The sequence below is a fragment of the Anser cygnoides genome, chromosome 33, assembly GCF_040182565.1.
Source record: "Anser cygnoides isolate HZ-2024a breed goose chromosome 33, Taihu_goose_T2T_genome, whole genome shotgun sequence".
NCBI lineage: Eukaryota > Metazoa > Chordata > Aves > Anseriformes > Anatidae > Anser > Anser cygnoides.
The window spans coordinates 2,296,274-2,320,146 of NC_089905.1; the positions used below are offsets into that span (position 1 = coordinate 2,296,274).

Sequence of the window (23,873 nt, forward strand, 5' to 3'; positions counted from 1 at the left end):
GGCCCCTTTGGCCTCTCCCGCCCTCTGCTGCATCCTATTTCCTCCACAGCCAGGGCCTTGTGCCCGGTTTGCCCTCTGCTCTCCCCCTCTCCCTTCCCCCTTCCTGCTCTCTGCGGCAAGAGCAGGACCCTTCAAGGCCTGTGGGGCCCATGGGCCAAGTCCTCCCGAGCCGCACTGCCGCACCGCCGGGGCTTGCGCAACCAGAAGCCACGCTCTGGAAAAGATCCTCTGCCCCCCCGACACGCCGCAGCCAGCCTCGCTGGCTCCTGCCCCTGCTCTCTGTCCACTTCTCCTGCCGTGCTGGGCACAATAAAGGTTTCCTGCATCCACTTCTGTCTCTCTCTTCCTCTCTCTGTGTTCCGAGTCAGGAAAGCAGCGGTGGGGGGGCGTAGCGGAGGCTCCGGGGGAGGGCAAATGCTGGTGCTGAGAGGCCCAGGCCATTAGGGCAGAGAGCAGGAGAGGTGCTGGCAGTTCTGCTTTGCCTGGCCTTCTCTGCCCGGGAGCGTGACCAGCTCTGCCAAGTGGCGCTGCTCCGCAGAAGCGAGGCACCGTCTCTGGCAAGAAGCGCAGAGGAAGAGGCCGGAGAGCAGGGATGGCTGAGCGCTGCATGCGGTGAGAGCATGGCCGGTCCCTTGCTGGAGGGCAGCCTTGCAGAAATGGCCCTGGGGCTGGTGGCCGCCCAGTGGAGCAGGAGCCAGCAACGTGCCTTGGGGCCGTGAGCGCTCCCCCCTGCTCCTGATCATTGGCAATAGGGTTAGCAGCAGCCATAAGACGTAAGGGCGCTTAGCATGGGTCGCCCCCTCCCCTTCTGTCTCCCCCTTTGTGGCCCCAGGCTGAGGTGACACCTCTTCCCAGGCAAGCCTCCTGCTGGCCTTGGGATTAAGCCCATCAGTGTTAGCACAAAGCCCACGTGTTGGATCCTTGGGTGTGGTGACGCCCGTTAAGGAAGAGATAAGTGGCCCAGCTCAGGGAGCACTGGCTATAAAACGAAGCGGCAGCAAGCCCCAAGTGGCACTCAGGCTGGAGCTGCTGCTGCTGGCTGGCTGGCTGGCTGGCTGGAAGAAGCCTCTGCTCCCTCGGTGCTCAGGGCTGCCTGCAGCGTTGTCTTCTTCCTTTGAGTAGAGTGAGTTCTTTCCGGTCAAGACTGGCTCTAGCCTGTGGTGGTGGTGTGGTGGTGTTCAGTAAGGATTTGGCAGAGGGTCCGCGTGACTGATCTGTCTAGGAAATGCAAGAATCCTAGATGACAAGGAAGCCGAGCTGGTTCCTAGAAGTTTGGTTTGACTGCAAGCTCTGCTAATTGTATAGAAATTGCCTGCTAAAGATAAGCTCTGCTCACTGCTGGGCTGTGAGGGAAAAGCTCAGAGCTGAACGGTGCCCTGGGAGAAGTTCAGGTTGGCTCTTAGGGAGAAGCTCTTTCTTCAGCTAAGGGAGTGTGTAAGCCCAGGAACGGGCTGGGCAGGGAAGTGGTTTGGACTAGGCTTAGGCTTCGTTCAGGTCGCACTGCGTGGAGGCGGCAGTTGGCGTGCTGCTGATCCTCGCTCGGGGTTCCCCTCTGTTTCAGGACCTTGTATGGAGCGGCTGGAGGCAGCCCTGCTGGAGCCGGGGAGCAGGCTGCTTTCAGGCAGGGCCCTGGGAAATGGACTGCAGCCCTCAGTGTGGGAGTCAGGGCTGCCAGGGCCTTTTGCCAGGGCGTCCCGGCTCTTCGGGGGGCTGGGAGATCGAAGGGGCCATGTGCAGGGGGAGGGAGCCCTGGAGCCCCCGCGGGGCCTGGAAAGGAAAGGCAGAGAGGCAGGCATTGGATGCAGGCTTGCTTTATTGTCAAGGCAGGAAAGGACACAAGCACAGAGACGCGAGCAAGGCCCAGACAGGCAGGTGGTGCCTGGGGCTTCCAGAGAGGCGTTCTTCCTTCAGGCTTCTCCCAGGCGGTGGCCGGCACAGGGCCAAGAAAGGGCCCTGGGGGACAGCACTGGAGGAGTCACATGTCTGTGAAGAGGAGGAGGAAGGACGAGGAGGAGAAGAGGTGGCACGGGCCTGGCTTTAGCAGGGCCCACAGGTGTCCCACAGCTTCTTGCTGTAGCGCGGCAAGAGGTAGGGGCTGCAGGCGGGAGAGGCGTAGGGCCTGCCAAAGGTACAGAGACCCCCCGAGCCCTGGGTGGCCCCCGCGCCGTAGAGGCCCCCCAGCCCCAGGGAGCCCCCAAAGGCGGGTGCCCCGGAGGAGCCCACCACGGCTTGCTGGGGGAAGGAGCTGAGGATGGGGCCGGGGAAGGTGACGACGACAGGGGGTGGCTGGATGAAGGCCGTCGAGTCGGGGCACTGCCGCGCGCACAGCTCGTTGCAGCTCTCAGCGATGGGCTGGGGGACGGCGACGCTGGTTTTCGGCGGGTACAGGTCGTTGCAAGCCATCTTGGTGTGAGAGAGCTGAGCCTGCAATGCAAAGCCCCCAGGGCCGGTGCTGTGAGTGAGGAGATGCCCTGGCAGAGCAGGGCCCATGCCCCAGCCAGGGGGCTCCCTCCTCAGCCCGCCCCGGCTCTCCACGCCTGCTCCCCGTGTGCCCGCGGCCCTCGCCTGCCCCCACAGAGCCCCTCTGCCCACAGCGCCTCCGGCAGGGCTCCCGTGGCCAGGGAGCCCCACGCCGGACCCTGCCCGAGGAGGCCCCACCACCCACCCTTTTCCCGAGCAGAGCCAGGCAGGAGCAGCGGATGCCAGCGCTTGCCCAGGACCACGCTTTTATGGGGGCTGGCGAGTGCGGGGAGGAGCTGGCCGCGCTGGGGGCACGTGGCCCATGGTGGCCGAGCCCCGCACTCCTCCCTGCACGCCACGGGGCTGTTGTGCTGACGCCTGTTCCTCACCAGCCCCCACCCGCTCCCTCAGCCCCTGCAATTACCCCGCTCGGACGCTCGCCAGCCCTCACCTAATGGGCAAATTAGCCCCGCTGCCGTCTCATCCCCTGCGTGCCTAAGAGGGCAGGGAGCGTGACAAAGGCGGGCTGCCAGCACCCTGAGTGCCACAGCTCTTCCCCAGGGGCTTGGTCTCGGGGCGGCCCCGTGCCCGCTGTGGAGAGCCCCAGGGCAGAGCGGGGTCGCGGCGCTGGGCAAGAAGCAGCCACACGCCAGCGCCTCCATGACGTACGCACTGGAGTTGTTATCTCCAGAGGGGCGAGGTGACGAAACGCCAAATCAAAGGCGCTCCTCTCGGGCACTGCCTGCTCAGCACCACGCATTTGGCCCGCCAAGCGGAAAGGGGAGGGAAGCCAGCAAAGGGGCCTGTGCTGGTCCGGACAGGGGATGCTGACTCAGGGAGGGCAGGAGCAGGACAGCCTGGCCTCGGCAGGAGGGAGTGTCGCCTCTGCCCATTGGCCCAGCGGGCGCTGCGCAATGGCGGGGCCTGGATAAAAGCTCGGCCTGTGCGGGGCTCTCGCAAGCACTGCTCTGGCCACCTTCTGCTTGGGGAACAGGGTAAGTCTGCGAGCGCTTCTCCTCCTCCCCCGGCTCCTGCCCCTGGCCCCTACGCCTCGGCCTGGGCAGCTGCCCTCTACTGCTCCCTCGCATCGCACTCTGTGCCCTCTTGCAGAGCACCGTCCAGTCCCGCAAGATGGCTTGCTACGACCTGTGCCCGCCAAAAACCAGCGTCGCCATCCCCCAGCCCATCGCTGAGAGCTGTAACGAGCTGTGCGCGCGGCAGTGCCCCGACTCGACGGCCTTCATCCAGCCACCCCCTGTCGTCGTCACCTTCCCCGGCCCCATCCTCAGCTCCTTCCCCCAGCAAGCCGTGGTGGGCTCCTCCGGGGCACCTGCCTTTGGGGGCTCCCTGGGGCTGGGGGGCCTCTACGGCGCGGGGGCCACCCAGGGCTCGGGGGGCCTCTGCACCTTTGGCAGGCCCTATGCTTCTCCCGCCTGCAGCCCCTACCTCTTGCCGCGCTACAGCAAGAAGCTGTGGGACACCTGTGGGCCCTGCTAATGCCAGGCCCTGCCCCACACCCCCTGCCAGCTGCCCCGACGCATGGCTGACCTCGTGGGCACGGGGTGCTGAGGAGCGCTGAGCATCTGCAGCCCCAGCCAAGGCCTGGGCAACGGCAGTGCCGGCCCCTTTGGCCTCTCCCGCCCTCTGCTGCATCCTATTTCCTCCACAGCCAGGGCCTTGTGCCCGGTTTGCCCTCTGCTCTCCCCCTCTCCCTTCCCCCTTCCTGCTCTCTGCGGCAAGAGCAGGACCCTTCAAGGCCTGTGGGGCCCATGGGCCAAGTCCTCCCGAGCCGCACTGCCGCACCGCCGGGGCTTGCGCAACCAGAAGCCACGCTCTGGAAAAGATCCTCTGCCCCCCCGACACGCCGCAGCCAGCCTCGCTGGCTCCTGCCCCTGCTCTCTGTCCACTTCTCCTGCCGTGCTGGGCACAATAAAGGTTTCCTGCATCCACTTCTGTCTCTCTCTTCCTCTCTCTGTGTTCCGAGTCAGGAAAGCAGCGGTGGGGGGGCGTAGCGGAGGCTCCGGGGGAGGGCAAATGCTGGTGCTGAGAGGCCCAGGCCATTAGGGCAGAGAGCAGGAGAGGTGCTGGCAGTTCTGCTTTGCCTGGCCTTCTCTGCCCGGGAGCGTGACCAGCTCTGCCAAGTGGCGCTGCTCCGCAGAAGCGAGGCACCGTCTCTGGCAAGAAGCGCAGAGGAAGAGGCCGGAGAGCAGGGATGGCTGAGCGCTGCACGCGGTGAGAGCATGGCCGGTCCCTTGCTGGAGGGCAGCCTTGCAGAAATGGCCCTGGGGCTGGTGGCCGCCCAGTGGAGCAGGAGCCAGCAACGTGCCTTGGGGCCGTGAGCGCTCCCCCCTGCTCCTGATCATTGGCAATAGGGTTAGCAGCAGCCATAAGACGTAAGGGCGCTGAGCATGGGTCGCCCCCTCCCCTTCTGTCTCCCCCTTTGTGGCCCCAGGCTGAGGTGACACCTCTTCCCAGGCAAGCCTCCTGCTGGCCTTGGGATTAAGCCCATCAGTGTTAGCACAAAGCCCACGTGTTGGATCCTTGGGTGTGGTGACGCCCGTTAAGGAAGAGGGAAGTGGCACAGCTCAGGGAGCTCTGGCTATAAAACGAAGCGGCAGCAAGCCCCAAGTGGCACTCAGGCTGGAGCTGCTGCTGCTGGCTGGCTGGCTGGCTGGCTGGAAGAAGCCTCTGCTCCCTCGGTGCTCAGGGCTGCCTGCAGCGTTGTCTTCTTCCTTTGAGTAGAGTGAGTTCTTTCCGGTCAAGACTGGCTCTAGCCTGTGGTGGTGGTGTGGTGGTGTTCAGTAAGGATTTGGCAGAGGGTCCGCGTGACTGATCTGTCTAGGAAATGCAAGAATCCTAGATGACAAGGAAGCCGAGCTGGTTCCTAGAAGTTTGGTTTGACTGCAAGCTCTGCTAATTGTATAGAAATTGCCTGCTAAAGATAAGCTCTGCTCACTGCTGGGCTGTGAGGGAAAAGCTCAGAGCTGAATGGTGCCCTGGGAGAAGTTCAGGTTGGCTCTTAGGGAGAAGCTCTTTCTTCAGCTAAGGGAGTGTGTAAGCCCAGGAACGGGCTGGGCAGGGAAGTGGTTTGGACTAGGCTTAGGCTTCGTTCAGGTCGCACTGCGTGGAGGCGGCAGTTGGCGTGCTGCTGATCCTCGCTCGGGGTTCCCCTCTGTTTCAGGACCTTGTATGGAGCGGCTGGAGGCAGCCCTGCTGGAGCCGGGGAGCAGGCTGCTTTCAGGCAGGGCCCTGGGAAATGGACTGCAGCCCTCAGTGTGGGAGTCAGGGCTGCCAGGGCCTTTTGCCAGGGCGTCCCGGCTCTTCGGGGGGCTGGGAGATCGAAGGGGCCATGTGCAGGGGGAGGGAGCCCTGGAGCCCCCGCGGGGCCTGGAAAGGAAAGGCAGAGAGGCAGGCATTGGATGCAGGCTTGCTTTATTGTCAAGGCAGGAAAGGACACAAGCACAGAGACGCGAGCAAGGCCCAGACAGGCAGGTGGTGCCTGGGGCTTCCAGAGAGGCGTTCTTCCTTCAGGCTTCTCCCAGGCGGTGGCCAGCACAGGGCCAAGAAAGGGCCCTGGGGGGCAGCACTGGAGGAGTCACATGTCTGTGAAGAGGAGGAGGAAGGACGAGGAGGAGAAGAGGTGGCACGGGCCTGGCTTTAGCAGGGCCCACAGGTGTCCCACAGCTTCTTGCTGTAGCGCGGCAAGAGGTAGGGGCTGCAGGCGGGAGAGGCGTAGGGCCTGCCAAAGGTACAGAGATCCCCCGAGCCCTGGGTGGCCCCCGCGCCGTAGAGGCCCCCCAGCCCCAGGGAGCCCCCAAAGGCGGGTGCCCCGGAGGAGCCCACCACGGCTTGCTGGGGGAAGGAGCTGAGGATGGGGCCGGGGAAGGTGACGACGACAGGGGGTGGCTGGATGAAGGCCGTCGAGTCGGGGCACTGCCGCGCGCACAGCTCGTTGCAGCTCTCAGCGATGGGCTGGGGGACGGCGACGCTGGTTTTCGGCGGGTACAGGTCGTTGCAAGCCATCTTGGTGTGAGAGAGCTGAGCCTGCAATGCAAAGCCCCCAGGGCCGGTGCTGTGAGTGAGGAGATGCCCTGGCAGAGCAGGGCCCATGCCCCAGCCAGGGGGCTCCCTCCTCAGCCCGCCCCGGCTCTCCACGCCTGCTCCCCGTGTGCCCGCGGCCCTCGCCTGCCCCCACAGAGCCCCTCTGCCCACAGCGCCTCCGGCAGGGCTCCCGTGGCCAGGGAGCCCCACGCCGGACCCTGCCCGAGGAGGCCCCACCACCCACCCTTTTCCCGAGCAGAGCCAGGCAGGAGCAGCGGATGCCAGCGCTTGCCCAGGACCACGCTTTTATGGGGGCTGGCGAGTGCGGGGAGGAGCTGGCCGCGCTGGGGGCACGTGGCCCATGGTGGCCGAGCCCCGCACTCCTCCCTGCACGCCACGGGGCTGTTGTGCTGACGCCTGTTCCTCACCAGCCCCCACCCGCTCCCTCAGCCCCTGCAATTACCCCGCTCGGACGCTCGCCAGCCCTCACCTAATGGGCAAATTAGCCCCGCTGCCGTCTCATCCCCTGCGTGCCTAAGAGGGCAGGGAGCGTGACAAAGGCGGGCTGCCAGCACCCTGAGTGCCACAGCTCTTCCCCAGGGGCTTGGTCTCGGGGCGGCCCCGTGCCCGCTGTGGAGAGCCCCAGGGCAGAGCGGGGTCGCGGCGCTGGGCAAGAAGCAGCCACACGCCAGCGCCTCCATGACGTACGCACTGGAGTTGTTATCTCCAGAGGGGCGAGGTGACGAAACGCCAAATCAAAGGCGCTCCTCTCGGGCACTGCCTGCTCAGCACCACGCATTTGGCCCGCCAAGCGGAAAGGGGAGGGAAGCCAGCAAAGGGGCCTGTGCTGGTCCGGACAGGGGATGCTGACTCAGGGAGGGCAGGAGCAGGACAGCCTGGCCTCGGCAGGAGGGAGTGTCGCCTCTGCCCATTGGCCCAGCGGGCGCTGCGCAATGGCGGGGCCTGGATAAAAGCTCGGCCTGTGCGGGGCTCTCGCAAGCACTGCTCTGGCCACCTTCTGCTTGGGGAACAGGGTAAGTCTGCGAGCGCTTCTCCTCCTCCCCCGGCTCCTGCCCCTGGCCCCTACGCCTCGGCCTGGGCAGCTGCCCTCTACTGCTCCCTCGCATCGCACTCTGTGCCCTCTTGCAGAGCACCGTCCAGTCCCGCAAGATGGCTTGCTACGACCTGTGCCCGCCAAAAACCAGCGTCGCCATCCCCCAGCCCATCGCTGAGAGCTGCAACGAGCTGTGCGCGCGGCAGTGCCCCGACTCGACGGCCTTCATCCAGCCACCCCCTGTCGTCGTCACCTTCCCCGGCCCCATCCTCAGCTCCTTCCCCCAGCAAGCCGTGGTGGGCTCCTCCGGGGCACCCGCCTTTGGGGGCTCCCTGGGGCTGGGGGGCCTCTACGGCGCGGGGGCCACCCAGGGCTCGGGGGGCCTCTGCACCTTTGGCAGGCCCTATGCTTCTCCCGCCTGCAGCCCCTACCTCTTGCCGCGCTACAGCAAGAAGCTGTGGGACACCTGTGGGCCCTGCTAATGCCAGGCCCTGCCCCACACCCCCTGCCAGCTGCCCCGACGCATGGCTGACCTCGTGGGCACGGGGTGCTGAGGAGCGCTGAGCATCTGCAGCCCCAGCCAAGGCCTGGGCAACGGCAGTGCCGGCCCCTTTGGCCTCTCCCGCCCTCTGCTGCATCCTATTTCCTCCACAGCCAGGGCCTTGTGCCCGGTTTGCCCTCTGCTCTCCCCCTCTCCCTTCCCCCTTCCTGCTCTCTGCGGCAAGAGCAGGACCCTTCAAGGCCTGTGGGGCCCATGGGCCAAGTCCTCCCGAGCCGCACTGCCGCACCGCCGGGGCTTGCGCAACCAGAAGCCACGCTCTGGAAAAGATCCTCTGCCCCCCCGACACGCCGCAGCCAGCCTCGCTGGCTCCTGCCCCTGCTCTCTGTCCACTTCTCCTGCCGTGCTGGGCACAATAAAGGTTTCCTGCATCCACTTCTGTCTCTCTCTTCCTCTCTCTGTGTTCCGAGTCAGGAAAGCAGCGGTGGGGGGGCGTAGCGGAGGCTCCGGGGGAGGGCAAATGCTGGTGCTGAGAGGCCCAGGCCATTAGGGCAGAGAGCAGGAGAGGTGCTGGCAGTTCTGCTTTGCCTGGCCTTCTCTGCCCGGGAGCGTGACCAGCTCTGCCAAGTGGCGCTGCTCCGCAGAAGCGAGGCACCGTCTCTGGCAAGAAGCGCAGAGGAAGAGGCCGGAGAGCAGGGATGGCTGAGCGCTGCACGCGGTGAGAGCATGGCCGGTCCCTTGCTGGAGGGCAGCCTTGCAGAAATGGCCCTGGGGCTGGTGGCCGCCCAGTGGAGCAGGAGCCAGCAACGTGCCTTGGGGCCGTGAGCGCTCCCCCCTGCTCCTGATCATTGGCAATAGGGTTAGCAGCAGCCATAAGACGTAAGGGCGCTGAGCATGGGTCGCCCCCTCCCCTTCTGTCTCCCCCTTTGTGGCCCCAGGCTGAGGTGACACCTCTTCCCAGGCAAGCCTCCTGCTGGCCTTGGGATTAAGCCCATCAGTGTTAGCACAAAGCCCACGTGTTGGATCCTTGGGTGTGGTGACGCCCGTTAAGGAAGAGGGAAGTGGCACAGCTCAGGGAGCTCTGGCTATAAAACGAAGCGGCAGCAAGCCCCAAGTGGCACTCAGGCTGGAGCTGCTGCTGCTGGCTGGCTGGCTGGCTGGCTGGAAGAAGCCTCTGCTCCCTCGGTGCTCAGGGCTGCCTGCAGCGTTGTCTTCTTCCTTTGAGTAGAGTGAGTTCTTTCCGGTCAAGACTGGCTCTAGCCTGTGGTGGTGGTGTGGTGGTGTTCAGTAAGGATTTGGCAGAGGGTCCGCGTGACTGATCTGTCTAGGAAATGCAAGAATCCTAGATGACAAGGAAGCCGAGCTGGTTCCTAGAAGTTTGGTTTGACTGCAAGCTCTGCTAATTGTATAGAAATTGCCTGCTAAAGATAAGCTCTGCTCACTGCTGGGCTGTGAGGGAAAAGCTCAGAGCTGAACGGTGCCCTGGGAGAAGTTCAGGTTGGCTCTTAGGGAGAAGCTCTTTCTTCAGCTAAGGGAGTGTGTAAGCCCAGGAACGGGCTGGGCAGGGAAGTGGTTTGGACTAGGCTTAGGCTTCGTTCAGGTCGCACTGCGTGGAGGCGGCAGTTGGCGTGCTGCTGATCCTCGCTCGGGGTTCCCCTCTGTTTCAGGACCTTGTATGGAGCGGCTGGAGGCAGCCCTGCTGGAGCCGGGGAGCAGGCTGCTTTCAGGCAGGGCCCTGGGAAATGGACTGCAGCCCTCAGTGTGGGAGTCAGGGCTGCCAGGGCCTTTTGCCAGGGCGTCCCGGCTCTTCGGGGGGCTGGGAGATCGAAGGGGCCATGTGCAGGGGGAGGGAGCCCTGGAGCCCCCGCGGGGCCTGGAAAGGAAAGGCAGAGAGGCAGACATTGGATGCAGGCTTGCTTTATTGTCAAGGCAGGAAAGGACACAAGCACAGAGACGCGAGCAAGGCCCAGACAGGCAGGTGGTGCCTGGGGCTTCCAGAGAGGCGTTCTTCCTTCAGGCTTCTCCCAGGCGGTGGCCGGCACAGGGCCAAGAAAGGGCCCTGGGGGGCAGCACTGGAGGAGTCACATGTCTGTGAAGAGGAGGAGGAAGGACGAGGAGGAGAAGAGGTGGCACGGGCCTGGCTTTAGCAGGGCCCACAGGTGTCCCACAGCTTCTTGCTGTAGCGCGGCAAGAGATAGGGGCTGCAGGCGGGAGAGGCGTAGGGCCTGCCAAAGGTACAGAGACCCCCCGAGCCCTGGGTGGCCCCCGCGCCGTAGAGGCCCCCCAGCCCCAAGGAGCCCCCAAAGGCGGGTGCCCCGGAGGAGCCCACCACGGCTTGCTGGGGGAAGGAGCTGAGGATGGGGCCGGGGAAGGTGACGACGACAGGGGGTGGCTGGATGAAGGCCGTCGAGTCGGGGCACTGCCGCGCGCACAGCTCGTTGCAGCTCTCAGCGATGGGCTGGGGGACGGCGACGCTGGTTTTCGGCGGGTACAGGTCGTTGCAAGCCATCTTGGTGTGAGAGAGCTGAGCCTGCAATGCAAAGCCCCCAGGGCCGGTGCTGTGAGTGAGGAGATGCCCTGGCAGAGCAGGGCCCATGCCCCAGCCAGAGGGCTCCCTCCTCAGCCCGCCCCGGCTCTCCACGCCTGCTCCCCGTGTGCCCACCGCCCTCGCCTGCCCCCACAGAGCCCCTCTGCCCACAGCGCCTCCGGCAGGGCTCCCGTGGCCAGGGAGCCCCACGCCGGACCCTGCCCGAGGAGGCCCCACCACCCACCCTTTTCCCGAGCAGAGCCAGGCAGGAGCAGCGGATGCCAGCGCTTGCCCAGGACCACGCTTTTATGGGGGCTGGCGAGTGCGGGGAGGAGCTGGCCGCGCTGGGGGCACGTGGCCCATGGTGGCCGAGCCCCGCACTCCTCCCTGCATGCCACGGGGCTGTTGTGCTGACGCCTGTTCCTCACCAGCCCCCACCCGCTCCCTCAGCCCCTGCAATTACCCCGCTCGGACGCTCGCCAGCCCTCACCTAATGGGCAAATTAGCCCCGCTGCCGTCTCATCCCCTGCGTGCCTAAGAGGGCAGGGAGCGTGACAAAGGCGGGCTGCCAGCACCCTGAGTGCCACAGCTCTTCCCCAGGGGCTTGGTCTCGGGGCGGCCCCGTGCCCGCTGTGGAGAGCCCCAGGGCAGAGCGGGGTCGCGGCGCTGGGCAAGAAGCAGCCACACGCCAGCGCCTCCATGACGTACGCACTGGAGTTGTTATCTCCAGAGGAGCGAGGTGACGAAACGCCAAATCAAAGGCGCTCCTCTCGGGCACTGCCTGCTCAGCACCACGCATTTGGCCCGCCAAGCGGAAAGGGGAGGGAAGCCAGCAAAGGGGCCTGTGCTGGTCCGGACAGGGGATGCTGACTCAGGGAGGGCAGGAGCAGGACAGCCTGGCCTCGGCAGGAGGGAGTGCCGCCTCTGCCCATTGGCCCAGCGGGCGCTGCGCAGTGGCGGGGCCTGGATAAAAGCTCGGCCTGTGCGGGGCTCTCGCAAGCACTGCTCTGGCCACCTTCTGCTTGGGGAACAGGGTAAGTCTGCGAGCGCTTCTCCTCCTCCCCCGGCTCCTGCCCCTGGCCCCTACGCCTCGGCCTGGGCAGCTGCCCTCTACTGCTCCCTCGCATCGCACTCTGTGCCCTCTTGCAGAGCACCGTCCAGTCCCGCAAGATGGCTTGCTACGACCTGTGCCCGCCAAAAACCAGCGTCGCCATCCCCCAGCCCATCGCTGAGAGCTGTAACGAGCTGTGCGCGCGGCAGTGCCCCGACTCGACGGCCTTCATCCAGCCACCCCCTGTCGTCGTCACCTTCCCCGGCCCCATCCTCAGCTCCTTCCCCCAGCAAGCCGTGGTGGGCTCCTCCGGGGCACCCGCCTTTGGGGGCTCCCTGGGGCTGGGGGGCCTCTACGGCGCGGGGGCCACCCAGGGCTCGGGGGGCCTCTGCACCTTTGGCAGGCCCTATGCTTCTCCCGCCTGCAGCCCCTACCTCTTGCCGCGCTACAGCAAGAAGCTGTGGGACACCTGTGGGCCCTGCTAATGCCAGGCCCTGCCCCACACCCCCTGCCAGCTGCCCCGACGCATGGCTGACCTCGTGGGCACGGGGTGCTGAGGAGCGCTGAGCATCTGCAGCCCCAGACAAGGCCTGGGCAACGGCAGTGCCGGCCCCTTTGGCCTCTCCCGCCCTCTGCTGCATCCTATTTCCTCCACAGCCAGGGCCTTGTGCCCGGTTTGCCCTCTGCTCTCCCCCTCTCCCTTCCCCCTTCCTGCTCTCTGCGGCAAGAGCAGGACCCTTCAAGGCCTGTGGGGCCCATGGGCCAAGTCCTCCCGAGCCGCACTGCCGCACCGCCGGGGCTTGCGCAACCAGAAGCCACGCTCTGGAAAAGATCCTCTGCCCCCCCGACACGCCGCAGCCAGCCTCGCTGGCTCCTGCCCCTGCTCTCTGTCCACTTCTCCTGCCGTGCTGGGCACAATAAAGGTTTCCTGCATCCACTTCTGTCTCTCTCTTCCTCTCTCTGTGTTCCGAGTCAGGAAAGCAGCGGTGGGGGGGCGTAGCGGAGGCTCCGGGGGAGGGCAAATGCTGGTGCTGAGAGGCCCAGGCCATTAGGGCAGAGAGCAGGAGAGGTGCTGGCAGTTCTGCTTTGCCTGGCCTTCTCTGCCCGGGAGCGTGACCAGCTCTGCCAAGTGGCGCTGCTCCGCAGAAGCGAGGCACCGTCTCTGGCAAGAAGCGCAGAGGAAGAGGCCGGAGAGCAGGGATGGCTGAGCGCTGCACGCGGTGAGAGCATGGCCGGTCCCTTGCTGGAGGGCAGCCTTGCAGAAATGGCCCTGGGGCTGGTGGCCGCCCAGTGGAGCAGGAGCCAGCAACGTGCCTTGGGGCCGTGAGCGCTCCCCCCTGCTCCTGATCATTGGCAATAGGGTTAGCAGCAGCCATAAGACGTAAGGGCGCTGAGCATGGGTCGCCCCCTCCCCTTCTGTCTCCCCCTTTGTGGCCCCAGGCTGAGGTGACACCTCTTCCCAGGCAAGCCTCCTGCTGGCCTTGGGATTAAGCCCATCAGTGTTAGCACAAAGCCCACGTGTTGGATCCTTGGGTGTGGTGACGCCCGTTAAGGAAGAGGGAAGTGGCACAGCTCAGGGAGCTCTGGCTATAAAACGAAGCGGCAGCAAGCCCCAAGTGGCACTCAGGCTGGAGCTGCTGCTGCTGGCTGGCTGGCTGGCTGGCTGGAAGAAGCCTCTGCTCCCTCGGTGCTCAGGGCTGCCTGCAGCGTTGTCTTCTTCCTTTGAGTAGAGTGAGTTCTTTCCGGTCAAGACTGGCTCTAGCCTGTGGTGGTGGTGTGGTGGTGTTCAGTAAGGATTTGGCAGAGGGTCCGCGTGACTGATCTGTCTAGGAAATGCAAGAATCCTAGATGACAAGGAAGCCGAGCTGGTTCCTAGAAGTTTGGTTTGACTGCAAGCTCTGCTAATTGTATAGAAATTGCCTGCTAAAGATAAGCTCTGCTCACTGCTGGGCTGTGAGGGAAAAGCTCAGAGCTGAACGGTGCCCTGGGAGAAGTTCAGGTTGGCTCTTAGGGAGAAGCTCTTTCTTCAGCTAAGGGAGTGTGTAAGCCCAGGAACGGGCTGGGCAGGGAAGTGGTTTGGACTAGGCTTAGGCTTCGTTCAGGTCGCACTGCGTGGAGGCGGCAGTTGGCGTGCTGCTGATCCTCGCTCGGGGTTCCCCTCTGTTTCAGGACCTTGTATGGAGCGGCTGGAGGCAGCCCTGCTGGAGCCGGGGAGCAGGCTGCTTTCAGGCAGGGCCCTGGGAAATGGACTGCAGCCCTCAGTGTGGGAGTCAGGGCTGCCAGGGCCTTTTGCCAGGGCGTCCCGGCTCTTCGGGGGGCTGGGAGATCGAAGGGGCCATGTGCAGGGGGAGGGAGCCCTGGAGCCCCCGCGGGGCCTGGAAAGGAAAGGCAGAGAGGCAGGCATTGGATGCAGGCTTGCTTTATTGTCAAGGCAGGAAAGGACACAAGCACAGAGACGCGAGCAAGGCCCAGACAGGCAGGTGGTGCCTGGGGCTTCCAGAGAGGCGTTCTTCCTTCAGGCTTCTCCCAGGCGGTGGCCGGCACAGGGCCAAGAAAGGGCCCTGGGGGACAGCACTGGAGGAGTCACATGTCTGTGAAGAGGAGGAGGAAGGACGAGGAGGAGAAGAGGTGGCACGGGCCTGGCTTTAGCAGGGCCCACAGGTGTCCCACAGCTTCTTGCTGTAGCGCGGCAAGAGGTAGGGGCTGCAGGCGGGAGAGGCGTAGGGCCTGCCAAAGGTACAGAGACCCCCCGAGCCCTGGGTGGCCCCCGCGCCGTAGAGGCCCCCCAGCCCCAAGGAGCCCCCAAAGGCGGGTGCCCCGGAGGAGCCCACCACGGCTTGCTGGGGGAAGGAGCTGAGGATGGGGCCGGGGAAGGTGACGACGACAGGGGGTGGCTGGATGAAGGCCGTCGAGTCGGGGCACTGCCGCGCGCACAGCTCGTTGCAGCTCTCAGCGATGGGCTGGGGGACGGCGACGCTGGTTTTCGGCGGGTACAGGTCGTTGCAAGCCATCTTGGTGTGAGAGAGCTGAGCCTGCAATGCAAAGCCCCCAGGGCCGGTGCTGTGAGTGAGGAGATGCCCTGGCAGAGCAGGGCCCATGCCCCAGCCAGAGGGCTCCCTCCTCAGCCCGCCCCGGCTCTCCACGCCTGCTCCCCGTGTGCCCACCGCCCTCGCCTGCCCCCACAGAGCCCCTCTGCCCACAGCGCCTCCGGCAGGGCTCCCGTGGCCAGGGAGCCCCACGCCGGACCCTGCCCGAGGAGGCCCCACCACCCACCCTTTTCCCGAGCAGAGCCAGGCAGGAGCAGCGGATGCCAGCGCTTGCCCAGGACCACGCTTTTATGGGGGCTGGCGAGTGCGGGGAGGAGCTGGCCGCGCTGGGGGCACGTGGCCCATGGTGGCCGAGCCCCGCACTCCTCCCTGCACGCCACGGGGCTGTTGTGCTGACGCCTGTTCCTCACCAGCCCCCACCCGCTCCCTCAGCCCCTGCAATTACCCCGCTCGGACGCTCGCCAGCCCTCACCTAATGGGCAAATTAGCCCCGCTGCCGTCTCATCCCCTGCGTGCCTAAGAGGGCAGGGAGCGTGACAAAGGCGGGCTGCCAGCACCCTGAGTGCCACAGCTCTTCCCCAGGGGCTTGGTCTCGGGGCGGCCCCGTGCCCGCTGTGGAGAGCCCCAGGGCAGAGCGGGGTCGCGGCGCTGGGCAAGAAGCAGCCACACGCCAGCGCCTCCATGACGTACGCACTGGAGTTGTTATCTCCAGAGGAGCGAGGTGACGAAACGCCAAATCAAAGGCGCTCCTCTCGGGCACTGCCTGCTCAGCACCACGCATTTGGCCCGCCAAGCGGAAAGGGGAGGGCAGCCAGCAAAGGGGCCTGTGCTGGTCCGGACAGGGGATGCTGACTCAGGGAGGGCAGGAGCAGGACAGCCTGGCCTCGGCAGGAGGGAGTGCCGCCTCTGCCCATTGGCCCAGCGGGCGCTGCGCAGTGGCGGGGCCTGGATAAAAGCTCGGCCTGTGCGGGGCTCTCGCAAGCACTGCTCTGGCCACCTTCTGCTTGGGGAACAGGGTAAGTCTGCGAGCGCTTCTCCTCCTCCCCCGGCTCCTGCCCCTGGCCCCTACGCCTCGGCCTGGGCAGCTGCCCTCTACTGCTCCCTCGCATCGCACTCTGTGCCCTCTTGCAGAGCACCGTCCAGTCCCGCAAGATGGCTTGCTACGACCTGTGCCCGCCAAAAACCAGTGTCGCCATCCCCCAGCCCATCGCTGAGAGCTGTAACGAGCTGTGCGCGCGGCAGTGCCCCGACTCGACGGCCTTCATCCAGCCACCCCCTGTCGTCGTCACCTTCCCTGGCCCCATCCTCAGCTCCTTCCCCCAGCAAGCCGTGGTGGGCTCCTCCGGGGCACCCGCCTTTGGGGGCTCCCTGGGGCTGGGGGGCCTCTACGGCGCGGGGGCCACCCAGGGCTCGGGGGGCCTCTGCACCTTTGGCAGGCCCTATGCTTCTCCCGCCTGCAGCCCCTACCTCTTGCCGCGCTACAGCAAGAAGCTGTGGGACACCTGTGGGCCCTGCTAATGCCAGGCCCTGCCCCACACCCCCTGCCAGCTGCCCCGACGCATGGCTGACCTCGTGGGCACGGGGTGCTGAGGAGCGCTGAGCATCTGCAGCCCCAGCCAAGGCCTGGGCAACGGCAGTGCCGGCCCCTTTGGCCTCTCCCGCCCTCTGCTGCATCCTATTTCCTCCACAGCCAGGGCCTTGTGCCCGGTTTGCCCTCTGCTCTCCCCCTCTCCCTTCCCCCTTCCTGCTCTCTGCGGCAAGAGCAGGACCCTTCAAGGACCCTGTGCCCATGGGCCCATGGGCCAAGTCCTCCCGAGCCGCACTGCCGCACCGCCGGGGCTTGCGCAACCAGAAGCCACGCTCTGGAAAAGATCCTCTGCCCCCCCGACACGCCGCAGCCAGCCTCGCTGGCTCCTGCCCCTGCTCTCTGTCCACTTCTCCTGCCGTGCTGGGCACAATAAAGGTTTCCTGCATCCACTTCTGTCTCTCTCTTCCTCTCTCTGTGTTCCGAGTCAGGAAAGCAGCGGTGGGGGGGCGTAGCGGAGGCTCCGGGGGAGGGCAAATGCTGGTGCTGAGAGGCCCAGGCCATTAGGGCAGAGAGCAGGAGAGGTGCTGGCAGTTCTGCTTTGCCTGGCCTTCTCTGCCCGGGAGCGTGACCAGCTCTGCCAAGTGGCGCTGCTCCGCAGAAGCGAGGCACCGTCTCTGGCAAGAAGCGCAGAGGAAGAGGCCGGAGAGCAGGGATGGCTGAGCGCTGCACGCGGTGAGAGCATGGCCGGTCCCTTGCTGGAGGGCAGCCTTGCAGAAATGGCCCTGGGGCTGGTGGCCGCCCAGTGGAGCAGGAGCCAGCAACGTGCCTTGGGGCCGTGAGCGCTCCCCCCTGCTCCTGATCATTGGCAATAGGGTTAGCAGCAGCCATAAGACGTAAGGGCGCTGAGCATGGGTCGCCCCCTCCCCTTCTGTCTCCCCCTTTGTGGCCCCAGGCTGAGGTGACACCTCTTCCCAGGCAAGCCTCCTGCTGGCCTTGGGATTAAGCCCATCAGTGTTAGCACAAAGCCCACGTGTTGGATCCTTGGGTGTGGTGACGCCCGTTAAGGAAGAGGGAAGTGGCACAGCTCAGGGAGCTCTGGCTATAAAACGAAGCGGCAGCAAGCCCCAAGTGGCACTCAGGCTGGAGCTGCTGCTGCTGGCTGGCTGGCTGGCTGGCTGGAAGAAGCCTCTGCTCCCTCGGTGCTCAGGGCTGCCTGCAGCGTTGTCTTCTTCCTTTGAGTAGAGTGAGTTCTTTCCGGTCAAGACTGGCTCTAGCCTGTGGTGGTGGTGTGGTGGTGTTCAGTAAGGATTTGGCAGAGGGTCCGCGTGACTGATCTGTCTAGGAAATGCAAGAATCCTAGATGACAAGGAAGCCGAGCTGGTTCCTAGAAGTTTGGTTTGACTGCAAGCTCTGCTAATTGTATAGAAATTGCCTGCTAAAGATAAGCTCTGCTCACTGCTGGGCTGTGAGGGAAAAGCTCAGAGCTGAACGGTGCCCTGGGAGAAGTTCAGGTTGGCTCTTAGGGAGAAGCTCTTTCTTCAGCTAAGGGAGTGTGTAAGCCCAGGAACGGGCTGGGCAGGGAAGTGGTTTGGACTAGGCTTAGGCTTCGTTCAGGTCGCACTGCGTGGAGGCGGCAGTTGGCGTGCTGCTGATCCTCGCTCGGGGTTCCCCTCTGTTTCAGGACCTTGTATGGAGCGGCTGGAGGCAGCCCTGCTGGAGCCGGGGAGCAGGCTGCTTTCAGGCAGGGCCCTGGGAAATGGACTGCAGCCCTCAGTGTGGGAGTCAGGGCTGCCAGGGCCTTTTGCCAGGGCGTCCCGGCTCTTCGGGGGGCTGGGAGATCGAAGGGGCCATGTGCAGGGGGAGGGAGCCCTGGAGCCCCCGCGGGGCCTGGAAAGGAAAGGCAGAGAGGCAGGCATTGGATGCAGGCTTGCTTTATTGTCAAGGCAGGAAAGGACACAAGCACAGAGACGCGAGCAAGGCCCAGACAGGCAGGTGGTGCCTGGGGCTTCCAGAGAGGCGTTCTTCCTTCAGGCTTCTCCCAGGCGGTGGCCGGCACAGGGCCAAGAAAGGGCCCTGGGGGACAGCACTGGAGGAGTCACATGTCTGTGAAGAGGAGGAGGAAGGACGAGGAGGAGAAGAGGTGGCACGGGCCTGGCTTTAGCAGGGCCCACAGGTGTCCCACAGCTTCTTGCTGTAGCGCGGCAAGAGGTAGGGGCTGCAGGCGGGAGAGGCGTAGGGCCTGCCAAAGGTACAGAGACCCCCCGAGCCCTGGGTGGCCCCCGCGCCGTAGAGGCCCCCCAGCCCCAAGGAGCCCCCAAAGGCGGGTGCCCCGGAGGAGCCCACCACGGCTTGCTGGGGGAAGGAGCTGAGGATGGGGCCGGGGAAGGTGACGACGACAGGGGGTGGCTGGATGAAGGCCGTCGAGTCGGGGCACTGCCGCGCGCACAGCTCGTTGCAGCTCTCAGCGATGGGCTGGGGGACGGCGACGCTGGTTTTCGGCGGGTACAGGTCGTTGCAAGCCATCTTGGTGTGAGAGAGCTGAGCCTGCAATGCAAAGCCCCCAGGGCCGGTGCTGTGAGTGAGGAGATGCCCTGGCAGAGCAGGGCCCATGCCCCAGCCAGAGGGCTCCCTCCTCAGCCCGCCCCGGCTCTCCACGCCTGCTCCCCGTGTGCCCACCGCCCTCGCCTGCCCCCACAGAGCCCCTCTGCCCACAGCGCCTCCGGCAGGGCTCCCGTGGCCAGGGAGCCCCACGCCGGACCCTGCCCGAGGAGGCCCCACCACCCACCCTTTTCCCGAGCAGAGCCAGGCAGGAGCAGCGGATGCCAGCGCTTGCCCAGGACCACGCTTTTATGGGGGCTGGCGAGTGCGGGGAGGAGCTGGCCGCGCTGGGGGCACGTGGCCCATGGTGGCCGAGCCCCGCACTCCTCCCTGCACGCCACGGGGCTGTTGTGCTGACGCCTGTTCCTCACCAGCCCCCACCCGCTCCCTCAGCCCCTGCAATTACCCCGCTCGGACGCTCGCCAGCCCTCACCTAATGGGCAAATTAGCCCCGCTGCCGTCTCATCCCCTGCGTGCCTAAGAGGGCAGGGAGCGTGACAAAGGCGGGCTGCCAGCACCCTGAGTGCCACAGCTCTTCCCCAGGGGCTTGGTCTCGGGGCGGCCCCGTGCCCGCTGTGGAGAGCCCCAGGGCAGAGCGGGGTCGCGGCGCTGGGCAAGAAGCAGCCACACGCCAGCGCCTCCATGACGTACGCACTGGAGTTGTTATCTCCAGAGGGGCGAGGTGACGAAACGCCAAATCAAAGGCGCTCCTCTCGGGCACTGCCTGCTCAGCACCACGCATTTGGCCCGCCAAGCGGAAAGGGGAGGGAAGCCAGCAAAGGGGCCTGTGCTGGTCCGGACAGGGGATGCTGACTCAGGGAGGGCAGGAGCAGGACAGCCTGGCCTCGGCAGGAGGGAGTGTCGCCTCTGCCCATTGGCCCAGCGGGCGCTGCGCAATGGCGGGGCCTGGATAAAAGCTCGGCCTGTGCGGGGCTCTCGCAAGCACTGCTCTGGCCACCTTCTGCTTGGGGAACAGGGTAAGTCTGCGAGCGCTTCTCCTCCTCCCCCGGCTCCTGCCCCTGGCCCCTACGCCTCGGCCTGGGCAGCTGCCCTCTACTGCTCCCTCGCATCGCACTCTGTGCCCTCTTGCAGAGCACCGTCCAGTCCCTCAAGATGGCTTGCTACGACCTGTGCCCGCCAAAAACCAGTGTCGCCATCCCCCAGCCCATCGCTGAGAGCTGCAACGAGCTGTGCGCGCGGCAGTGCCCCGACTCGACGGCCTTCATCCAGCCACCCCCTGTCGTCGTCACCTTCCCCGGCCCCATCCTCAGCTCCTTCCCCCAGCAAGCCGTGGTGGGCTCCTCCGGGGCACCCGCCTTTGGGGGCTCCCTGGGGCTGGGGGGCCTCTACGGCGCGGGGGCCACCCAGGGCTCGGGGGGCCTCTGCACCTTTGGCAGGCCCTATGCTTCTCCCGCCTGCAGCCCCTACCTCTTGCCGCGCTACAGCAAGAAGCTGTGGGACACCTGTGGGCCCTGCTAATGCCAGGCCCTGCCCCACACCCCCTGCCAGCTGCCCCGACGCATGGCTGACCTCGTGGGCACGGGGTGCTGAGGAGCGCTGAGCATCTGCAGCCCCAGCCAAGGCCTGGGCAACGGCAGTGCCGGCCCCTTTGGCCTCTCCCGCCCTCTGCTGCATCCTATTTCCTCCACAGCCAGGGCCTTGTGCCCGGTTTGCCCTCTGCTCTCCCCCTCTCCCTTCCCCCTTCCTGCTCTCTGCGGCAAGAGCAGGACCCTTCAAGGCCTGTGGGGCCCATGGGCCAAGTCCTCCCGAGCTGCACTGCCGCACCGCCGGGGCTTGCGCAACCAGAAGCCACGCTCTGGAAAAGATCCTCTGCCCCCCCGACACGCCGCAGCCAGCCTCGCTGGCTCCTGCCCCTGCTCTCTGTCCACTTCTCCTGCCGTGCTGGGCACAATAAAGGTTTCCTGCATCCACTTCTGTCTCTCTCTTCCTCTCTCTGTGTTCCGAGTCAGGAAAGCAGCGGTGGGGGGGCGTAGCGGAGGCTCCGGGGGAGGGCAAATGCTGGTGCTGAGAGGCCCAGGCCATTAGGGCAGAGAGCAGGAGAGGTGCTGGCAGTTCTGCTTTGCCTGGCCTTCTCTGCCCGGGAGCGTGACCAGCTCTGCCAAGTGGCGCTGCTCCGCAGAAGCGAGGCACCGTCTCTGGCAAGAAGCGCAGAGGAAGAGGCCGGAGAGCAGGGATGGCTGAGCGCTGCACGCGGTGAGAGCATGGCCGGTCCCTTGCTGGAGGGCAGCCTTGCAGAAATGGCCCTGGGGCTGGTGGCCGCCCAGTGGAGCAGGAGCCAGCAACGTGCCTTGGGGCCGTGAGCGCTCCCCCCTGCTCCTGATCATTGGCAATAGGGTTAGCAGCAGCCATAAGACGTAAGGGCGCTGAGCATGGGTCGCCCCCTCCCCTTCTGTCTCCCCCTTTGTGGCCCCAGGCTGAGGTGACACCTCTTCCCAGGCAAGCCTCCTGCTGGCCCTGGCATTAAGCCAGTAGCAGAGTCTCCGGGGGGGCAAATGCTGGTGTTGAGAGGCCCAGGGCCCTGTTGGGTCACAAGGGGTGAGGGGAGTAGTCATGGCATAGAGGGCCTTTTTTATGGTGCTGCTGGGTCAGGGCAGAGAGCAGGAGAGGTGTTGGGTATAAAGCAAAGCTGCAGGAAGTCCGAAGTGGCACCCAGGCTGGATCTGCTGCTGCCTGGCAGGAAGGACGAATCGTCTTCTCCCTTGGTGGTCAGTCTGTCTTCAGCGTTGCCTTCCTTTGAGAAGTGAATGAGCTCTTTCTTGTCAGTACTGGCTGGTCTGCTGTTGCTGTTTCTTCTGCAGCACCCACCCTCTCTCAGTCCCTGTAATTACCCTTCTGGCATGCTCGTCTCTGCCCTGCCCCCTCTGCACCTCCCATTCTCCCCGCCTCTTGCCTCTCCTTCTCGCTCTCCTGCATGGGGCTGTGTACACCATTGGGCCTGCTAAAGCCAGCCTCTCAGCTCACATATTTGTTAGACATTTGTAGGTGCCACTGATCCCAAAAGATACATCTTTTTTTTTTTATTTTCTGAAATGTTTTCATCTTCCTTTTTCAATATTTGTTCACATATCTACTTTCTCAGGTTGCATGTGGTCCTTTTTATATCTTGCTTACCTTTTAATGGTTTGCTCATTCTTTTTTTTTTTTTTTTCTTGAAACATATATTTAGCTGTGTTTGAACTTTAATGTTAATAATTGCAATGGTAGATATGTGCATAATCTTGTTGGTGTTTTTTAGTCTTGTCACCCTCATCTTTTATTGTTTTCTGATTTTGTTTTACTTGTGTTTCCCAATAAATCTTTTCTTCTTGTTTTTTTTTTTCTTTTTTCTTTTTTTTTTCCCTTTTTGTTTTCTTTTTCCATATGTAGCCTTCTTGTATATTCATGTGGATCTGTATTTGTCCATAAGGCTAAAGACTCTCTGCTTATTTACCACAGTGACAAGACTCTCTGTTTATTTGCCACAGCCAGTTTTCTCTGTATCCTTTCAGCAACATGGTACACTCTTTCTTGTTGTAGTTTCTAGTATCAATCATTTTGAGTAGTGCTTTTTATTCTGTGTCAGTTAAGTATTTAGTAATGAGAGAGAGACAGATTTGAAGATTAAGTGTAACTGTCTTCATCTTGTTCATATTTACCTCCTTTTCAATTTTTTAAGTTCAAAAATTACCTCCTGCATCTTACTACTGTACATTTTTTTCCTCCTTTCTTTTCTGATATCTATAGTTGATTTTCATTATCATACAGTAATCTATATTCTTTAAAATGCATAATGAGTTACCTCTGGGTGATGCGCCTGGTATTTTATAAAACCTTCACTTTCTGCATCTACTATGAAAACAGATTCAGAATTTTCTCTAATAATAATATTTGACACACAGCTACAGTTTAGAGAGTTGTTTTAAGATGATAATAACTCCAATACTGCTGTCTCTTATTTAAAGTGCAGGAATGATATTCAGTTTTTAAAACATCTCCTTTCAACTCTCTTAATCTCACTTCTTTATCATCCAGCTTTACAACTTCACCCTTCCTAGTTGCTTAAAGATCTAGAGACACAACGGCAAGAATGGGAAGTTTGTATTGCAGGATCCACGCTCCTGCTGAAGATGTTTGTTGACACGCTGGGAGAGGAGCAGACTGCTCTGGATGACACAAAAGGGAAAGTAGGGCAGAGACAGAGCTGGCCAGCTCCAGTGGCTACAGACCATATTCTGATTAGGGGAGCGATAGGGCTCTCTGTTTAGCCTGATGCTATTACTCACCCCTGGGACACTCACATTGCATTATAACAAAACAGTCTACTTGCATAAATCATTAGTCAGTGTTTCTAAACTGCTTTGATATCCTTTGTTCCTTAGAAGCCTGAGAAAATCTGTAGTAATCTTTTTTTTTTTTTCCCACAGGAACCCCCAAAAGACATTTTAGAATTGGAAGAACATTTAAATAACAATGTTTTTATACATAAAGTAAGGCTAGCAAGTGGAGAGAGGAAATGGAGGTCTTGGATGTGGGGAGGGCTTGTTGCCCAGAGAGAGTAATAAGGCACAACTTGCTCTGATTTGTAAACATCATGGTAAACTATAAATGTGGGCAAGGAAGTCATCCTTAGAGACTGGGTAAAATGTAGATTGCAGTAATTCATTTTCTATGCCTGGAGAGAGATTTTTGTCTTCCCCTGCAATAAATGCAAGGCGGAGCTTATTGGGAAAACACTGATTTTTAGCCAGCATTTGTTTCCACTTTCTTCCCCAGCCACAAGTCCTACCAAATTCCAAGGAGAAAAAAAAAAATCAAAAATCTAATCAATTTCTTTATTACATGAAGAGAAAAAAAAAATATGAGTCAAGCTGTATCAAAACTAGAAATATTCAGCTTAGGTACTGCAGGAATTAAGTCCAGATCAGCTCTGGGCATCTTCTTAGCGTTGCCAATGGGAAGAGTCCATAGAATGTCTTGGACATGGATAAAAACATTAGAGTTGGAATAGAAGATACAGACTATCCTCTGTAAAAGTACAGGGGGGGAAAGATAAATAATCACAAATGTA

The 23,873-nt window shown here is 62.8% G+C and overlaps 8 protein-coding genes and 2 pseudogenes across 8 annotated transcripts; 5 read left to right on the forward strand and 5 right to left on the reverse strand.

The window, feature by feature from the left end:
* Window positions 1–2,037: 2,037 nt before the first annotated feature.
* LOC136788130 (scale keratin-like) lies at window positions 2,038–2,837 on the reverse strand. The gene is made up of 2 exons (XM_066986114.1): window positions 2,666–2,837; window positions 2,038–2,424 (listed from the first exon to the last, which is right to left on the reverse strand). Exon 2 carries the CDS (start codon window positions 2,401–2,403, stop codon window positions 2,038–2,040), a length of 366 nt encoding a protein of 121 aa, XP_066842215.1. The 5' UTR covers window positions 2,404–2,424; window positions 2,666–2,837.
* Window positions 2,838–3,361: 524 nt separating this feature from the next.
* Window positions 3,362–3,958, forward strand: LOC136788128 (scale keratin-like). The gene is made up of 2 exons (XM_066986112.1): window positions 3,362–3,455; window positions 3,571–3,958. Exon 2 carries the CDS (start codon window positions 3,592–3,594, stop codon window positions 3,955–3,957), a length of 366 nt encoding a protein of 121 aa, XP_066842213.1. The 5' UTR covers window positions 3,362–3,455; window positions 3,571–3,591; the 3' UTR covers window position 3,958.
* Window positions 3,959–5,832: 1,874 nt separating this feature from the next.
* LOC125180259 (scale keratin-like) lies at window positions 5,833–7,808 on the reverse strand. The gene is made up of 2 exons (XM_048049330.2): window positions 6,746–7,808; window positions 5,833–6,504 (listed from the first exon to the last, which is right to left on the reverse strand). The coding sequence occupies exon 2, from the start codon at window positions 6,481–6,483 to the stop codon at window positions 6,118–6,120; it is 366 nt and encodes a 121-aa protein (XP_047905287.2). The 5' UTR covers window positions 6,484–6,504; window positions 6,746–7,808; the 3' UTR covers window positions 5,833–6,117.
* Window positions 7,455–8,037, forward strand: LOC136788131 (feather keratin 4-like; annotated as a pseudogene).
* A 1,918-nt stretch (window positions 8,038–9,955) lies between these two features.
* Window positions 9,956–10,872, reverse strand: LOC136788193 (scale keratin-like). Its single transcript, XM_066986279.1, has 2 exons — window positions 10,826–10,872; window positions 9,956–10,584 (listed from the first exon to the last, which is right to left on the reverse strand). Exon 2 carries the CDS (start codon window positions 10,561–10,563, stop codon window positions 10,198–10,200), a length of 366 nt encoding a protein of 121 aa, XP_066842380.1. The 5' UTR covers window positions 10,564–10,584; window positions 10,826–10,872; the 3' UTR covers window positions 9,956–10,197.
* A 657-nt stretch (window positions 10,873–11,529) lies between these two features.
* On the forward strand, window positions 11,530–12,569 carry LOC136788194 (scale keratin-like). The gene is made up of 2 exons (XM_066986280.1): window positions 11,530–11,615; window positions 11,731–12,569. Exon 2 carries the CDS (start codon window positions 11,752–11,754, stop codon window positions 12,115–12,117), a length of 366 nt encoding a protein of 121 aa, XP_066842381.1. The 5' UTR covers window positions 11,530–11,615; window positions 11,731–11,751; the 3' UTR covers window positions 12,118–12,569.
* Window positions 12,570–14,277: 1,708 nt separating this feature from the next.
* Window positions 14,278–15,407, reverse strand: LOC136788192 (scale keratin-like). Its single transcript, XM_066986278.1, has 2 exons — window positions 14,906–15,407; window positions 14,278–14,664 (listed from the first exon to the last, which is right to left on the reverse strand). Exon 2 carries the CDS (start codon window positions 14,641–14,643, stop codon window positions 14,278–14,280), a length of 366 nt encoding a protein of 121 aa, XP_066842379.1. The 5' UTR covers window positions 14,644–14,664; window positions 14,906–15,407.
* A 136-nt stretch (window positions 15,408–15,543) lies between these two features.
* LOC136788177 (scale keratin-like) lies at window positions 15,544–16,197 on the forward strand. Its single transcript, XM_066986261.1, has one exon. It carries the CDS (start codon window positions 15,832–15,834, stop codon window positions 16,195–16,197), a length of 366 nt encoding a protein of 121 aa, XP_066842362.1. The 5' UTR covers window positions 15,544–15,831.
* A 2,167-nt stretch (window positions 16,198–18,364) lies between these two features.
* On the reverse strand, window positions 18,365–19,906 carry LOC136788176 (scale keratin-like). The gene is made up of 2 exons (XM_066986260.1): window positions 18,993–19,906; window positions 18,365–18,751 (listed from the first exon to the last, which is right to left on the reverse strand). Exon 2 carries the CDS (start codon window positions 18,728–18,730, stop codon window positions 18,365–18,367), a length of 366 nt encoding a protein of 121 aa, XP_066842361.1. The 5' UTR covers window positions 18,731–18,751; window positions 18,993–19,906.
* On the forward strand, window positions 19,702–20,284 carry LOC136788178 (feather keratin 4-like; annotated as a pseudogene).
* Window positions 20,285–23,873: the final 3,589 nt, after the last annotated feature.